Source organism: Silene latifolia, chromosome 6, assembly GCF_048544455.1.
Source record: "Silene latifolia isolate original U9 population chromosome 6, ASM4854445v1, whole genome shotgun sequence".
Classification (NCBI taxonomy): Eukaryota; Viridiplantae; Streptophyta; class Magnoliopsida; order Caryophyllales; family Caryophyllaceae; genus Silene; species Silene latifolia.
The window spans coordinates 82,338,577-82,357,074 of NC_133531.1; the positions used below are offsets into that span (position 1 = coordinate 82,338,577).

Here is an 18,498-nt window from a genome sequence, read left to right on the forward strand (position 1 = left end):
TTGGTCGGAAAACTCGGTTTGAAAACCGTTTTAGAAATGTAAAAAGAGTGTTTTAAGTTTGGTGGTGGTGTAGTTGGTCGAGATGGTCGGTCAAGTGGTTTAATGCACGATGACGGTACCAAAAAATGTGTAAGGCTTGTGTTTTCGATCGGTATGTTGAAAAAACGTGTCAGTTTGTGACTTGAGAAGTCGAGTCTAGAATTTTAAGGGAAAAATGAGGGGGCGCACACTCGCCTAATCTCAAATAGTGGCATTTGAAGGGTATTTATAGAGAAATGGGTGGTTGTGTGCGTTTTGAACGACGTGGCCGCATGGGTTGCTCGAAGAGGCGCAAGCCAATTCGCGGGTCTTCGAGGTGTCTTGTCACTATCACGCATTTGTAATCATTATTTTTTCTATGCTATGTTTTGGATGACATGATTTGTACTTGATCATGAAGCATCCTGGGAATACTTAACACGAAAGTCTTTGAAAAGTTTTTTTTTTTTGTGTTCGACTCAGTTTGACTCGTTGGAGTCGGGATTTGAATTTTTGAGTCGGTTTTTGGTCCGATGTCGGTTTTGACTCTAGTTAGTGTCAATTTGATCCTGTCGTCATGCATTAAACACTCCAGGTACTTTTGAAATGTTTTATTTTCGAAATCGTTTTAAGTTTTCTTACGTATAGTTGTACACAAACTGTCGATAAAACAATGCGATTCCTAGGCATGTTGTAGTCCGAAAATCATCGGGTGTTTGTTGAAGACTTGATAGATACAGGGTATCTATAGAACCCCTACTTTGACTGAAACTTGGACAGGGCGAAAGTCAAAGTATTGCCCCCAGGTCAATCGAAGTTTATTACCTAAAGACCGAAGCAACGTCAAGGTGGCTCGAAAGAGTTCGGGCCAAGGATCTGCCATCGGGAAGGGCGACGCCAAGGCAACTCGAGGATACGAGTCAAGGACCCGTCGTCCGAATAGTTTAGAGTCTGTAGACTGTCCGTTCGGGTCGCTTAAAGTTTGTTAGACTACGTTCAAAGGCTCGCCAGCTATAAGAAGGAGTCATACATGAGTCATCTTTGGAATATGTCCTTGAGTCATTCCTTGTTTGCAGATAAAGGCTCGCCAGCCGTGCTGCGGATATGAAGGGGCACGCCAGTCGCTTTGAGGATATGAAGGGGCTCACCAGCCACATTGCAGATATGAAGGGGCTCACCAGCCGCGTAGTGGATATGAAGGGGCTTGCTAGCCGCGTTGCAGATATGAAGGGCCTCGCCAGTCGCATTGAATGTGTTGCATTTTGAGGCTTGCCAGCCATGTTGAATGTGTCGCGTTTTGAGGCTCGCCAACCACATTGAATCTGTTGCGTTTTGAGGCTCGCTAGCCACGTTGAATGTGTTGCGTTTTGAGGCTCGTCAGCCATGTTGAATGTGTCGCGTTTTGAAGCTCGCCAGCCACGTTGAATGTGTCGCATTTTGAGGCTTGCCAGCCATGTTGAATGTGTTGCATCTTGAAGCTCGCCAACCATGTTGAACGTGTCATATTTTGAGGCTCGCCAACCATGTTGAATGTGTTGCGTTTTGAGGCTCGCCAGCCATGTTAAATGTCGAACGATTGACTGTGGGAAATAGCCGTGTTAGACGGCCTATTTCGAGAAGTTGTCTGAGTTCAGCGGGCTCTGCGATGAACCCTCAGATATCCTACTGAGGAATCTGAGTGTTTATATTGAATGTTTGTGGCACCGGAAAGAAATAGGCTCGTGAGCTTGGCCCCCGTGGTCGGCGGTGATTTTGAATCTCAAAGGGAGATAGCGGTTTTTATTGCCGTTCGTTGAAAGTTGTAAAAAAGAGCAGATGTGTATTCTGCCACTTGATGTGTGTCTGGGGCAACGGTTTCGATTCCGTCTTCCCGTGATTTGAGATTTATGAAGGGTAGTTAATTTCACTACCCCTTTTTGAACGTTCGAACGGTTTTTAATGCCGCTTGTTTGAGATTTGAACATGTCGTTGAAAATTTTGTGAGAATAGCGAATTTGAACTTCACTACTATGTTTTCGTATTTGAGAAATTATGGTTTTTATTGTCGTCGTCGAAAATTTGTGAAAATAGAGAATTTGAATCTCACTATTTTGCTTTTGTATTTGAAAAATTGACGGTTTTTATTGACGTCATCAAAAATTTGTGAAAATAGTGAATTTGAATCTCACTATTTTGTTTTTTATTTGAAAAATGACGGTTTTTATTGCCGTCGTTGAAAATTTGTGAAAATAGTGAATTTGAATCACACTATTTTCTTTTTGTATTTAAGAAATGACGGTTTTTATTGCAGTCGTTGAAAATTTGTGAAAATAGTGAATTTGAATCTCACTATTTTGTTTTTGTATTTGAAAAATGACGGTTTTTATTGCAGTTGAAAATTTGTGAAAATAGTGAATTTGAATCTCTCTATTTTGTTTTTGTATTTGAAAAATGACTGTTTTTATTGCCATCGTTGAAAATTTGTGAAAATAGTGAATTTGAATCTCTGTATTTTGTTTTTGTATTTGAAAAATGACGGTTTTTATTGCCATCGTTGAAAATTTGTGAAAATAGTGAATTTGAATCTCACTATTTTGTTTTTGTATTTGAAAAATGACTGTTTTTATTGCCATCGTTGAAATTTTGTGAAAAAAGTGAATTTGAATCTCTGTATTTTGTTTTTGTATTTGAAAATTGACGGTTTTTATTGCCATCGTTGATAATTTGTGAAAATAGTGAATTTGAATCTCACTATTTTGTTTTTGTATTTGAAAAATGACGGCTTTTATTGCCGCCGTTGAAAATTTGTGAAAATAGTGAATTTGAATCTCACTATTTTGTTTTTGTATTTGAAAAATGACGGTTTTTATTGCCGTCGTTGATAATTTGGTGATTTTTGTGGGAAATTGGGCCAAAACCCAAAATTCCGCTGAATGCGTAGGGGACACCCTAATGAGGCGCGAGCAAATCTGCGAAGGAAGGGAGCTTCCCTTTTTTCTGTAAAAAGACGCGATAATAGAAAACTCCCCATTCTCATCATCTTCTTCGACACAACCGCAAAAAAACCCGAAAAAGACGCCATTTTCGACCTAGTTTCTGGCTTGCTTTCGTGCCCTTATCATCATGTCATCTCAAGGTATGTAAATCCTCTTGAATCCATTTGAATTTGTTTGTCTTTTTGTCAATTGAATTAGGGCGAAACCCTAACCTCTCGAAAATTAATTTGGGCGTTTTTGTTTAGCCCACTTACGAGTGAAATTGATGATTATATTAGGTTAGAAATCTGTTTAGGAGTATAAGGGTGCTTTTAGTTTGCATTTTGGTCCCCGTTCCCTAGGCTCGAAAAACATGAATGAGACGAGAAAACTGTCTTATTTCACAATGCCTAGTTTGTTTGCTTAAGTTGTAGGCCCCACTAGGTTGTATTATAGTCGGAGAAGACCGTCTTTGCCATATTAAACCTTCGTTGGATATTGTGGGCAAAATTTGAGTTTTTGCCGTTTGCGACGGTCTTATGTCTGATGAGATAAACGTCTGTTTGAGCTCAGATTGGGCCAGTTTGTCTTGAAATGGACCTTAACGGTAGTTTAGGTCACTTTGAGACGTCAATAAATCATGTTGCTATGTTGTGGTCGTATTTTGAATTTTTGACCTGTTTGTGCCCAAATTGGCGTAAAATTACATTTTTGAGATGTGAAAAATACCCGGTTGTGTCTGGAATTTTCTTGTTGTTGTTTGCAGGCCTTGTGTGAGCCTTGAGGTGTTGGGTGGTTTTTGTTTTGTTGTTGTTTTGACTCGTCTTTTGCTTGAAAAGAGGGGCGAGTCGTTTTTTGTGCGATTTTTGGTGAAGTATTTTGTTAGTTGGGTTTGGGCGGGCTTGCCCTTGTTTTGTTTTGCATTTGCAGGTGTGTTTTTTTAGAGTTGTCCATTTTGTGCCGTCGTAATGCCGAAATTCCGGCTGACGTTTTTGTTTTGTCCTGATTGCAGGGGAGTGTTCTGGGCCCACTGGGTCCGTTGCTGAGGCTCTAGAGCAAGAGGATGATCCTGGAGGAGGGGAAACAGCTGTCGCCTTGTCCTTGTCGAGTTGTGTTTCTCCATGGTGGCCTTTGTCTAGCCTTTGATCAAGTGTTGATCATTGGCTGTTGTCTGCAGAGGTTCGAACGTCTGATCATTGGGGGTCAAGACGGGTGCATTGTTCTATGTTACCGTCTTCGATCGTTGTTGAGTTCTGACGATTGGGGTTTAACATCGGGGTGGCGCCCTATGTCATGGCTCCCTTTCATCGTTGAATTACAACGATTGGGGGTTAACATCGGGGCGATGCACTGAGTCACAATTCCTGATTGTTGTGTTATCCGAAGTTTGCCAGGCATTTTCCCCCTTTTTTTTGTTACGGAGTAGGACTGAGGTGTTACCGTCATGGTAACCACCTCTGCTTCCGCAATTACTCCTTTCTTTTCCATGTTGCTTCTTTCTTTTCCGATCAGAAGAATAGAGAGTGCTTAGTTCGGTAGGTGGCGAATAGCCCTCAGTACGTTGTTTTAGGTTTGTGTCTGTATGATAAATACTTGTACCAGATCTTGTTTGTCTGGTCAGTCGTTTGTATCAAACTTGTGTTGATATATTTTGCGTGAGGCGATTTGTATATATGTGTTTTTGGATTGTGTTTCATTTTGTTTGGCTTTTTTGTGTTGTGTTTCGGAGAAGCACGGCTAGCTGCTGATTCCCCTTTTGCTTTGCATTCGTTCCTACATTGTTAGTTGTTGAGAAAAGGCAACAGGTAACACGTATGCATAAACGTAAACACGCAAAAGCATTTTATGAATCTAAAAATAACCACGATGACTCGAAGTTAAAATTTGAAAATTCCGCGACAGGTCGTCACGTTTGTATTTTTCAAAAGAAATTGATTTGAAATTTCGAGAAATTAATTCGTGTTTAAATTAAATTGCATAAAATTTGGCCAAAATTGATTTGTATCTTGAAAAAATAAAACTCAAACCGCCACGGATAAATTTCAAAAGAGATTTTTGCGAGTGTATTTGATTTGATTTTTGTGAGATCAAGACTTGGATTTGCAAGAGCTTGAATTTTGGAAGAAAATTGCCGTCGTGTTATCAATTCTCATTTTTTGTGTAAAAAAGCGAATTTTTTTTTGGAATTTTCGACTGACATGGAAACGATCCGTCACAGATCGGGACGACTAGCTCTTCTCCCCTAAAAAAGAAGACAAAAACCTGTATGTTTAAAGCTGCGCCATGGAAACCGTGTCGAATTTCGTAAAACGCGAAAACAAGGAAATGTGAGTGTGAGAAAACACAAAATTCCTGGATAGGCCGGAAGAGGCGCGAGTCCTATGGCAGGAGGATTTAGGTTTCAGGAAGAAACACAATTTGATAGGGAAAAATCAAGGTGCGGATTCTGAGGACCAGCCCAAAGAGGCGCGAGGCCATGGGCGATGGAAGGGAGCTTCCCCTTTTATCGGGAAAAAGCGCTGATTGTTTTGTATAAATAGGGACGTTTGTGCTTCATTGTTTCATCATCAGAAACACGAAAAACATCTCCACGAAAACCTTTCTTCTTCTTCTTCAACAAAATAATTCATGGATGTTTCGAAAATAGGTTGCGACATTGGTGTCAGGATTTTTCACCTCCTGAGAAGTATCAACTCATTGTAATGGGAGTTGGTCAATTGTTGGTGCTTCATCAAGTCAAGGTGCAATCCTCGTTCCTTGAAGCATGCTCTCGGTTTTGGGATTCGAAACATCATGTATTCGTTTTCCCGAAAGGTGAAATTTGTCCTCTTGCCGAAGAAGTGGGTGCTATTGGTGGATGGCCGGGTTGTACTTCGGTGCTTCCTCCGACGCGGTTGTGTTACAAAGAGAAGTTTCGTTCAATGTTGGGCTTGTCAACGAGCCAAGTGAACTTCCTCCTTACTCCCCATGGTGTGGATATGTTGGCTCTCATCAACATCTTCTCAAACCGGTTAGATGTCAATGTCTCAGAGGTGGCTAAGAGAAGGGCTCATGCCTTTTGCCTAGTGCATGCATACCTCTTTGTCGATGACTTGAAGAAGGAGGAGTCAAAATGTTATGGTAGTATGACCCTTGTGCATGTAGTTGAGAAAATGGAGCATGGTAGGGATCCATCATGGTTGGTGCTTGGTGAGATCATCCAAGCCTTGGACAAGAAGGGCTCTTATAGAGAAGCTCCCTCGTTCGAATCTCCTAGGATCCTCCAAGTGTGGCAATTGGAGAGGCTAAGGTATGTAGAGCCTCCGACCGACTCTTTTTCTTACTCCTTCCGTCACTTTAATATGAGGAAGAAGCTGTACTCGGATAGTTTTGCATCCATCGAGCCCTATTCGACCTCGAGATTAGTGGAGGAGGGTTGTCCTCGTATCTGTTGGGTTGTGCCATGGTGGCACTAGAGGTCCTTCACGGGGTTGCCGCTAGTCCTTGTTCTTTGATGGCGATGGGTTTGAAGGTTGCTTCATTCATCTATCCCGAAAGGCTAATGAGGCAAATAAGGCGTCAACAAAAGGTGCCCGCTCAAGATACTCTCGTCCAAGAGAGTGTTTTTCGAAACTCCGAGCTTGTGGAGGTCTTCGAAAGGTTGTGGGCCACTTGGCCGATTTGGGAGTACCAAAACCCGTTGCCACGACATGGGTGACTCCCACTTATGTCAAGTGGTAAAGAGCTCAAACCTTGGAGAAAAGGTCCAAATCTCGTAAAAACGAGGTAGTCGACTTGAAGTATAGAGAGGTTGGCAAGGCCAACCGTGCCTTCTTTTACGACTTTGCCGATGATGTTATCCCGAATGTAATGAGGCCACCGAAGAGGAGAAGCTCGGGTCCCAAAGAAGAAATGGGCCGTGTATGGGCTCGACTTGGGCCGAGTATGGGGTCATGCAAGAGACCGAAGGCCGTCGCCGTTGTACATCCGTTGAGGATCCGTACCGAAGAGGAAGTTCATTCTAGGCGGGCAAACAAGAAGAACAAGGGGAAGGTGTATCCCGAGGGAAAAGACAAGGGTAAAATGGAAGAATGAATATCTCCATTACCCGTTTCATTATTATGTTGTATTAGCGTTGTGAGTTTTTATTATGTTGTACTAGCTACGTATTGTGTATTTTGTGCTAGTTTTACTATGTGAGATGTCTTACTCGACATTCTAGCTTTGACAAGTGTTAGACTTGTTTAGCTTTATTTGTTGTCAAATTTGTAATCCTTCTCATTATTAATTAAATCAGAAGATTGCTTGTGTTAAAAGGGATGTGAACGCTTGTCCTTCCATTCATTTTGTAAAGGAAATTCGGTTTGAATTATCTTAAATATTGCACTTGGGAAATGGGAGTTTTGTGGGAAGGGTGAAAGACTTTTTTTTTTTGTATTTTTGTGGAAAAGGGGAATGTTTTTCCCTTTTCTTTTCGAACTTGATATGAGTGATTTTTTTTGATTTGTGGGGATGGTTATATCCTTCTTGTGTAAGAAAGGACTGCCTACGTATCCACCTGAAAAAGGTGAAATCAAACCATGTTCGTAGTTCGAAAAGTTTTGTTAATTTGTTTTGCGTTTTGTGGTTATATCTTTCTTGTGTAAGAAAGGATTGCCTACGTATCCACCTGAAAAGGCAAACCATGCTCGTAGTTCGGGTATTTTATTTGAGTGCAAATGGATGTTGCCTTTGACAGATCAAAGGACGATTGAAACGTGGCAAGGTGCCGCAACTTAGACTCGGTAAAACATGCAATTTTAAATCAGAACGCGTTGAGGAACTTGACTTGAACGAGATATCGTGGTCACTAGTTGTGAAACTAGGGAGAGGTTTGTTAGTTGCTAGGGTTCAAGGGTAGTATTTCTTGAGTTTGTCTAGGTTGGTCGGGTTTGTGAAATCCTCCCCGTCTAGGTCACCCAGTCTTACTGCGCCTCCCGAAAGTATTTTCTTGACCAGGTATGGCCCGGCCCAATTGGGTTTGAATTTTCCCCTCAGATCAACGGGTAAAGGTGCTCGAACCGACTTGAGGACCAAGTCGCCTTCTTTGATGTTTCTGGGTTTGACTTTTTTTGTTAAATCCCGTTGTATACGTTGTTGGTATAGCTGGACATTGTGCAAGGCGTTGAGTCGTCGTTCGTCTAGAAGCGTGAGTTGTTCGAACCTTTGACGTGTCCATTTCGCCTCAGAAACTTGACTCTCTAGTAAGATGCGTAGAGAGGGGACCTCTAACTCTACTGGTTGAACCACCTCCATATCGTATGCTAGGTAGAAGGGTGTGGCGCCTGTGGGTGTTCGATTGGAGGTTCGGTATTCCTAGAGCGCGAATGGGAGTTTGCTCGGCCAATCGCGGTAATTATCTTGCATCTTTTTGACGATGGTGACAAGAGTTTTGTTTGCTGCCTCTACCGCTCCGTTGTTTTGGGGGCGGTAGAGGGATGATCGATGTCGCTTGATTTTGTATTTATCCAGCAAGGCTTCTATTTCCGCCCGGAAGTGTGAGCCTTGGTCGCTGATGATTTCATGGGTAACCCATATCTGCAGATGATGTTCTCCTGGATGAACTTGGCCACTTGTTTGACGATCAAGACTGCATAGGACTGTGCGTTCACCTACTTGGTGAAGTAGTCGATGGCGACGAGGACAAAGTAATGCCCTTTGGTGCCTACCAATTTAACTTTCCCGATGATGTCGATGCCCCAAGTCGAGAAAAGCCAGGGTGATGTCTTGGTGTATAAAAGGGATGGTGGTATATGTTGTATGTTGGCAAAGATTTGGCAATTGTGGCAATGTTTGACGTAGTTTCTACAGTCGGCTTCCATGGTGGTCCACTAGTAGCCTAACCGCATGATTTTTCGGATCAACATCATTGCGCTCATGTGAGGGCTGCATTCTCCGTCGTGGATCTCTTTCATGACTTTTTTGGCTTTGTGGTGGTCGATGCAAAGGAGGAGGATCCCTTGGGGTGTTGTTTGGTATAGTTGTTCTTCGTTTATCATGAATTGTGATGCAAGTAAACGGATGGTTCTTTGTTCTCATGTATCAGAGTTGGGAGGGAATTCGTTTTTGGTTTTGTAGTTAAGGATGGCTTGGTATTACGGTTCGACATGGTTTTCCCCATCATTGTTGATGGCACAAACATGATCTGGCTCGCTCCTTCTTTCGACACACAGGGGCATCGATGTCATATCGTCAGGTATGTTGACGAGCGCGACAATTTTTGTCAGGGCATCAACAAATATATTTTCCTCCCGTGGCAGGTGGAAGTACTCGACTTGGTCGAAGAACTCGGCCTCTTGATTGATCTTTGCTCGGTAGGGTGCTAAGTTGTTGCTTCGGATTTTCCATGATCCGAACACTTGATTGATGATGAGTGAGGAATCGCCGTGGACCCTCAGTCTCTTGATGCCAAGTGTTATGGCTGCTTGTAGGCCGATGAGGCATGCTTCGTATTCGGCGGCTTTGTTGGTGACGGCGAAGTCCAATTTGACTGAGATCAAAAAATGTTCTCCCTCTGGTGATACTAGAAGGATTCCTAGTCCGAAGCTTCTCAGGTTCGATGCACCGTCGAAGTATAGGTCCCATGCGCCGGAGTCGGTATAAAGGATGTCTGCGTCATGAAGTGACCATGTGTCGGTCGTTGTATCTTCGTTGACGGGATTTTCTGCTAGGAAATCGGTGACCGCCCTTCCCTTGATAAACTTGAGGGGTACGAATCTGAGATCAAATTCAGATAGCATGAGTGTCCATCTAGACAGCCTTTCGTTTAATACGAGTTTTTCAAAGATGTATTTGACCGGGTCCATCTTCGAGTAAATGTGAACCGTGTAGCTGAGCAAGTAATGCCGTAGCTTCTTTGTTGACCAGACCAGGGCAAGACATATCTTTTCCAGTTGGGTGTACCTTGTCTCATACTCGGTGAACTTTTTGATAATGCAGTAGATGATTCATTCTTCTCCGTCGACCGTTTGTGCTAGCATTGCTCCCATGGCTGTGTCGGTGACAGTCAGGTATAGGGATAAGGGAATTCCTTGTTGAGGTGGCATAAGGACAGGAGGTTTGGATATGATTTCTTTTATCCTGTCGAAGGTCTTTTGATAGTCGCCGTCCCAATCGGTGTGATCGGAGGCGCGAAGCTTCTTGAAGATCGGTTCGCAAATCATAGTGAGTTTGGCTATGAAGCGGCTGATGTATTGGACTTGACCGAGAAATCCCCGAATTTCCTTCTCGTTCTTAGGCCGAGGCATTTGTTGAAGAGCCTTGATTTTTGTAGGATCAATCTCGATGCCTCTTTTGCTAACGACGTGTCCCAGGAGTTTTCCGGAGGTGATCTCGAATGCACACTTATGAGGATTTAGTCTCATGTTGTATTTCCGGAGGCGAGCGAAGAATTTCCGAAGGGCGCTGAAGTGGTCGTCCCGCTCTTTGGATTTTATGATCATGTCATCGACATATACCTCCACCTCCTTGTGCATCATGTCGTATAGTGGGTGGTGGCGGTTCTTTGGTAGGTAGCTCCGGCAATGATTAGACTGAAGGGCATGATAGTGTAGCAGTATGTACCCCACTGTATAGTGAATGAGGTTTTGTATATGTCTTCCTCAGCTATTTTGATCTGGTTGTACCCAGCATACCCGTCCATGAATGATAATAGGGTGTGCTCGGCGGTGTTGTCCACAAATGTCAACATGTGGCAGAGGGAAGTCGTGTTTTGGACTTGCTTTGTTTAGATCCCTGAAGTCGACGCAAACCCGAATTCTCCCGTCTTTCTTGGGTACAGGAACAATGTTGGCCACCCAGTCAGAGTATTCAGACACTTTGATGAATCCGGCTTTGAACTGCTTGTCTACCTCTTCTTTTATTTTTAGGGCGCATTCGGCTCAACTTTTGTTTCACGGGTTTAGCTCCTTGCTTAATGGGTATTTTGTGCTCTATAATCTCCTTGTCGATCCCAGGCGAATGTGTACTTGTATTCGTGTAGGAGGTTGATGAACTGTTGTCTTTCCGAGGGGTTAAGGATGGTCCATATCCTAAGTTCTTGAAGTGTAATGTCGGTTCCTACGTTAATAGGTTCGGTTTACTCAATGATGGGGGTCCTATATTCTCGTTTGTCAAGTTCTTTGGCTAGGTGAGGTGGGTAGTCACTCAAGTCAAATTCCTCATATTCGTTCAGAATTGCATTGTAGTTAAAATGAGACGAGTCATAAGCAAACTTAGCGTTCATTAAGTCGATTTGAGCAAAAATCTCGGATAGGACAGACATCTCATGGACAGTAAGAGGCGACACTATGGAGGAGGTGGCCTCTGGAACAAGCTCTAGGTTGCCGCCTTCTCTGGGAGTGGGGATGACCTTAGTTGATTCGGCCTCTGAGGTAGCTATAAGTTTATGTTAAAACCGTGGTAAAGGGACTTTGACTGGGACATCAGGAGTTCTAGGAGTTAGGACAGACTCTGACTCAAACTCAAACTCTGAGTCCTTCTCATCTTCAATTCCCTGTTTGAACATAGGGCCTTCTGTAGTTGTAATCTTGAGAATGCGGCCTTGACGATCGATCCACTTGACAGTTTTTCTCCAGCCTCGTTTGGCTTTCTCTGGGTCAGTATCAAATATTAAGGCGGTGGGATCGAACTGGTTGTCCTTTAGAGCAATGTTGATGATGTCCTCATAGACGAGGTGCTTAATGTTGTCTTTTCCGAAAAGGAGACGGACGGCTTGCCCGTCCAGGCATGGGGTCGACTCAGATTTGGTTGACGCAGCTTTGGTATTGTCGGGGATGAAGTAGCAGTCTTGAAAGACCTCTACGTCTGGGTGTTTGACCTTAGCTACGGAGTCGTATATTGGCTCAGAAAACCCGTTATAGAGCTCGGTTTCTCCCTCGGAGATGAAGTATCCATTGAGAGTCAAATGGTAGGGACAGAGGATGACTCCGGGCTTTTTGAACTTCCGTATTAGGAGGTTCATCTCCTGGATGTCTTCATCGGTAGGCTCATAGCCTAGCCCGAATGAGATGTTGGGGAGCTTGGCCTGTTTCAAGAAGGACAAGGTGCTCTTCAGCGGATTGAGAGGTAGGCCCGGGAAATAACCCCGACGCATCAAAATGCGGTTGATTGTGAGGTTGGAGAAGGTGTCACAATCAAAGGATGCTGATTCATCGGTTAGGGCATTCACAGCTTGGAATCCCCATATCTCGCTGTCGTACTCTTCAACTACTTGAGAGGCTCTTCCCTTCTTCATGATAGCCTTGATCGGAGAAGCGGGGATTGTGATCGTTTTCCCGTTGAAAAGGACCCTGATTTTTTGATGGAGGGTTGAGGCGACGGCCTTGACGGCGTGAATCCAAGGGTGTCCCAGCAGCATGTTGAAAGAGGCGTCGATGTCGACCACCTTAAAACTGGCTTGTCTTTCCAAGGGTCCAGTTGCAATGGTCAAGGTGATAAGCCCCACAACCTTGCGACGAGTGCTGTCGTAGGCGTGTACTCCTTGGTTAGTTGTGACCAAATTAGCTTCTTTGATATCTAGTTTGTGAACCGTCTTGAGGGGAATGACATTAACCACATATCCGTCATCCACTTGAACCATAGGCACATTCTTCTTGAGGCATTGTATAGTGATGTATAAGGCCAAGTTATGGTTGGTTCGAATGGAGGCATATCTTCGTCAGAGAAGATGACCGGGTTGCTTAGGTCGGGGACATCCCTAGTCATGTGTGCTACCACTTTTTATGGAGAGGAGGTATAGGGAACTGTCAACTTTCCCAAATGTTGTAGCAAAGTGTCACGGTCCGGTACTTTTGTCGGATCATGGCGCGCACCCTTACCCGGCTCAAGGCAAGATGCAAGCGACAAGGATCTTCATACTAGTGAAGGATCCCTCACTAGCACGATACTCGGGTCTCGGCAACACTCGACAGGGTTGCAACGAGAGCGTCAAGCACTAGTGTTTGTCAAGCACTGGGCATTCGTAATCGGTCTCGGGTGTGTGAGTCGGGATCCTAGTGTCGATCCCACAAACACGGCTTGTTAGAAAAGTGAAGGCAAAAAGTCGTTCACCATAAAGGAACAACAAGCTACACGAAGGCACGAGGTAGGAAGCAGATTTTCATTCACAAGTACTCCCTAAAGAGGGAAATTTGATATTTACATCCTGGTAGCAGGAAACATTGAAAGTGTAGAATAGCGATATACCTATTTATGGAAAGAAAAGCTATGCTACCTATGCTAAACTAGGAAAGTAAATTGAAAGTAATAACTAAAAACCTAGAGATAGAGAGAGAATGAGCGATTAACACCCGTGCCGCCATAGTTTTTCAAACTGATGGCTAGGAAATGTAGCCAACAGAAGCAGCGAGAGATGAACCTAAGAGGAAGAAGCATTCCTGTTAAGACTAAAAGTGCTGAAACAGAAGTTGAGGAAGAAGAAATAATGGATAGCAGCAACCCTAATGCCGTGTCCACTGGACCAAATGTTGAAGAGGAAGGGAGAACCAAAAACGTTCATGATATTGTGGGAATCCCTGAATTGGTCGTAGAGACTGAAGAGGAGGATGAAACAGAGGAGGAAATTGTTGAAAGTGAGGAGGAGGAAGAATATGTTAGTGATAGTCTGGAACAGAGGAGTGAAGAGAGTGAAAAGGACGATAAAACAGAGACTGAGGAATTGTTGCAAATTCAGCCTGAGGATGTTGCAGACGAAATTGATTATTGGAAGCAGGCAGTGATATGTTTTATCCTAGGAGCCAATCCTCCTTGGGAGATAGTTGAGGGCTTCATAAGGAGGATATGGACAAAATTCAACATTGACAAAATCTCTTTTATGCCAAACGGGATTTTCTTGGTTAGGTTCAAAACAATGGAAATGAAAGAAAAGGTTCTTGCATCAGGTCACTATTTATTTGACAATAAACCGATGATAGTAAAAGCATGGGAGAAAGATTTGGAAATGAAAAAGGACGATGTGAAATCTGTCCCAGCATGGATCAAAATTCATAAATTACCAATTAAGTTTTGGGGCAAGAGTTTATCGAAGATTACTAATATTGTTGGTAAATATGTCAAGTGTGATGTGGCCACGGAGGAACGTGCAGTTAGGGTATGCTCGGGTAATGGTGGAATTGATGGTTGATCAGCAACTACCTGCTAACATATCATTTAAAGATGAGAACGGAGGGGTAGTGCAGGTGGATATTGAGTATGAATGGAGGCCTGTTAAATGCACGATATGTCAAGGAATGGGCCATGAAAAGGAGCAGTGCAGGAAAGGAGAACAAAAGAAGTTAATTCAGCAGCCTGTAAAAAAGGTTTGGAGACCGGTGAATAAATCTTTGGCTATTCCCGCACTGCTGTGCAGATAAACCAGCCTTTCAGAGCATTAATAAGCCTGTGCAGGTGGAAGGAAGATCCCCTGTAGGACATCAAACTCCTCTGAAACGACTGGTAAAGATGCACACGAGAGAGGTGGTTCAAGCTGGCTATAGTGCTGATACTTTTGGAGCTTTTTCCTACAAAGAGGTAGCAGCTTCCCCGCCAAAGAAAAGAAGTGGAGAAAATGGTGATGAGGTTAACCCTAATTTGTCTAATGGATAGGATTGGTTTTTGGAACATTAGAGGGATGAATAGAGTAGGAAAACAACGAGATGTTAATTATTTTTTGCAACTTCAAAATATAGGTTTGTTTGGTTTACTAGAGACCAAAATAAAGAATAAGGCCTTCACAAAGGCTGCAAGTACTTTTTCTAATTGGTGTATCACAACAAATAATGGCTATCATTCTGGTGGACGCATTTGGGTAGTTTGGAAGCCTAATCTCTTTAGGGTGAACGTGTTGGAGTATAATGCTCAGTATATCCATATGAAAGTGGATTCTCTGGAGGATAGGAGGACTTTTTGGTTCACTATGGTTTATGCTTTTAATGGGATGCATGATAGAGAGCCTTTGTGGGATAATTTGAGACGGGTAGCTTGTACTGTATCAGGTCCATGGGCAGTTGCAGGGGATTTTAATTGTGTTCTGTCTGCTTCAGAGAGAGTAGGTGGGAGTACTCCCTCTAGTGAGATGGAGCCTTTTAGAAGATGTGTGTCTGACTGTGGGGTGATGGATATTACTGCTATAGGGGCATTGTTTACATGGAATAACAAACAGAAGCCTCAAGATAGGATTTATAGCAAGCTTGATAGATTCCTGGTGAATAAGGCCTGGTGTGACTTCACCGATGTGTACGCACAATTCCTCCCGAGGGGATGTTTGATCATACACCATGTATTCTTAAAAGCTCTAATCAAGGCCAAAGTAAGAGATGCTTCAAGTATTACAATATGTGGGGTGGATCTAAGAAGTTTTTACCCATTGTGAGGGAGAATTGGGATAAAAGTAGGCCTGGCACACCTATGTTCAGACTGGCTAAGAATTTGAAGCAGTTGAAACCTGAGTTAAAGAGGTTGAACAAGGAGGGATACAGTGACATTGAGAATTCTGCTAATATTTTGCAGAAGCAGGTGGAGGATATGCAAGAGGTAATTAATAAAGATCCAACAAATATGCAGCTTATCTCTGAAGAATATGAAGCCTCACTGCAATTACAGGAGTTAACCAGGGCCAAGGAAAGCTTTTTGTCTCAGAAATCCAAGCATGAATGGATTAAGGATGGGGATGTCAACAGCTCTTATTTTCATTGCTTGCTGAAGAAAAGGAGGAGTATGAATAAAGTGGTAATGGTAGAAGATATGAGGGGTAAGTTATGTGACACCCAAGAGCAAGTTCAGGAAGCATTCCTTGAATACTATCAGAGTTTGCTTGGAACAAGCCAGGATATAAAGAAGATTCATAGGAGTATTATCAACAAAGGCCCTGTATGTAATGATGCTCACTGGGCTAGCTTGAGGAGACCTGTTACAGGAGAGGAGGTAAAGGAGGCAATGTTTAGCATTCCTGATATAAAATCACCTGGACCAGATGGCTACACTAGTAAGTTCTTCAAAGATGCTTGGGGAGAGGTTGGAGGAGATGTTATAAGAGCTGTTCGGGACTTCTTTCGAATAGGCGGCTTCTTAAGCGGCTCAATTCTACTACCTTAACCTTAATTCCTAAGGGTGATAGACCAAAGAGTGTACTTCAATTTCGACCTATAGCTCTTTGTAATGTAGTGTATAAGGTCATATCCAAAATTCTATGTACCGGGCTTCTTTGATGTGCTGCCACAATTAGTGGGACAAAATCAAGGTGCTTTCATTCAACAAAGAAGCATTCAGGAGAATATTCTAATCTGCCAGGATTTGATAAGATTGTATGAAAGACCTCATGCCTCCCCAAGATGTTTGTTCAAGATAGATTTGCAGAAAGCTTATGACACAGTGGAGTGGGAGTTTGTAGGGCAGCTATTAGAGGAGCTCAAATTCCCACCTGAGTTTATTGAAATGCTAATGCAGTGCATCACTACTACTACATACTCCCTATCTGTAAATGGAGAATTGTTTGGGTACTTCCAGGGCAAGAGGGGCCTCAGGCAGGGGGACCCCTTGTCGCCTTTGATTTTCACTCTTTGTATGGAATACTTGACCCGTACTCTGCAATATGCTTCCTCAAAGTATGACTTCAAATTTCACCCCTTATGCAAAAAGCAACGGTTAACGATCGATGTTTGCAGACGATGTTCTTCTGTTTAGTAAGGGGGATGCCAACTCCATCATGTTTCTTTGTTGAAATCTTTTGCTACTTTCTCTAAAGCAAGTGGGTGAAAGTTAGTGCTCAAAAATCAAGTGCCTATTTCAGAAATGTACCTGAGCAGATAAAGAATGAAATCTTGCGGGTTTCGGGATTCTTGAAGGGAGCATTCCATTCAAATATCTAGGGATGCCAATACAAACTACCAGAATTGGAAGACAGGATTTGTGAATGTCCGGTGGATAAAATCTGTTCAAGAATACATGGTTATGGATCAAGAAAGTTTTCTTATGCAGGGAGATTGGTAATTGTGAGAAGTGTGCTTAACTCATTGCATTCATATTGGGCTTCCATTTTTATCTTACCCAAAGGAATAATGAAGAGAATAGAGGCGGTGTGTGCAGGAACTTCCTTTGGGACAATAGTGCAGATTACAGGAGATCTCCTCTTGTGGGATGGGATACGTCGTAGACCAAAGGAAGAAGGGGGACTAGGACGAAAGATCGGGAAAAGTGGAACAAGGCTATGATAGGCAGGCTTGTTGACTGGGTAGCTGAGAAAAGGGATTCAATTTGGGTACATTGGGTTCATAATAACTACCTAAAGGGACGGGCGTGGATGGAGTACTCCCCTACCACGAATTCGAGTTGGATTTGGAGAAGAATATGCAAGGTTAAAGAGGAAATGGCTGCTGGATATACAGATGGCAAATGGGAGGTACAGCAGGATGGTTATACACCAGCTGGGTGTTATAACTGGTTTAAGGGGAATTGGCCTTGTGTCACTTGGTATAAGGTAATCTGGAATGGATGGGCTATTCCCAAGCATCAATTTTTGGGGTGGCTAATTGCACATGAAGCTCTGAACACGGTTGCTAGATTGAAGAGCTTTGGTATGGACATAGAGGACAAGTGCTACTTATGTGGAGTGGATGAAGAATCTACAGGTCACTTGTTCTTTGAGTGCATGTACAGCACAAGGGTCATTACAGAATTAAACAGGCAAACAAGGTGGGACTTCCCTATGAGGAATGTGGTTCTTGGTGTGAGCAGGAGGACGGAACAAAGGCGCAAAGAGGGGTGCAGTCAGCTTTGATGTTGAGTGCACTATACCAGGTCTGGAAACAGAGAAACAAAAGTAAAAATGAAGCTGTTTTGGTACGGCCTGAGTGTGTGGCAAAGATGATTATGGATGAGATGAGGTCACGAGTTCGAGGCTTGGAAAGAGCTACCCTAACACAGGCTGAGAGAGATTGGTTTATTAAAATGCGTCTAGTAGAATGATATTTTACTTATGTTGGCTTGATAAACTTTTGTAATTATCATTTGATATATATATATTACACTCACATTTCACCAAAAAAAAAATAAACTAGGAAAGTATTTACTAAAAATATACAAGGGAAATAAAATTACATATGCATGAATAAATCTAAGGGTTTGAAGTGTGCGGATAATCACACTCTCCCCCACCTAATCTGTTGCCGTCCTCGGCAACACAAAAATCTTGAATGGTGCTTCAGTGACACATCCTCGGTGAGCTGTGGCCGTCCATGCTGCATTGTGGTTTGGCTTTCTCTTGAGTTCGGCTTGTAGATACTTCTCGGTCCACACCATGATAGGATTCATTGTCCCTTCAAGAATAGAGTGCATTTCCTTGACGGTGAGACTCCCGAACATCATGTCCTCCAAGTTTATCACTCGCCTCTGGTCATTCTGGAAAGCCCAAGTCCGCGTTGCTCGAGCGGAAACTTCACGAGTTCGTTCCAGGTGCTCGCTCCAGTGCACCTTCACCTTGTCCATCACCACTTCAGTACCTGCATTCAAGGGTAAGTGAGTTGTCCAGGACGCC

General features: G+C 43.1%; 1 protein-coding gene across 1 annotated transcript; it reads left to right on the forward strand.

Annotated features, from left to right (window-relative positions):
- Positions 1–13,305: 13,305 nt before the first annotated feature.
- LOC141588288 (uncharacterized) lies at positions 13,306–17,176 on the forward strand. The gene is made up of 7 exons (XM_074409736.1): positions 13,306–14,079; positions 14,168–14,287; positions 14,376–14,538; positions 14,657–15,185; positions 15,260–15,980; positions 16,131–16,473; positions 16,944–17,176. Exons 1-7 carry the CDS (start codon positions 13,306–13,308, stop codon positions 17,174–17,176), a joined length of 2,883 nt encoding a protein of 960 aa, XP_074265837.1.
- Positions 17,177–18,498: the final 1,322 nt, after the last annotated feature.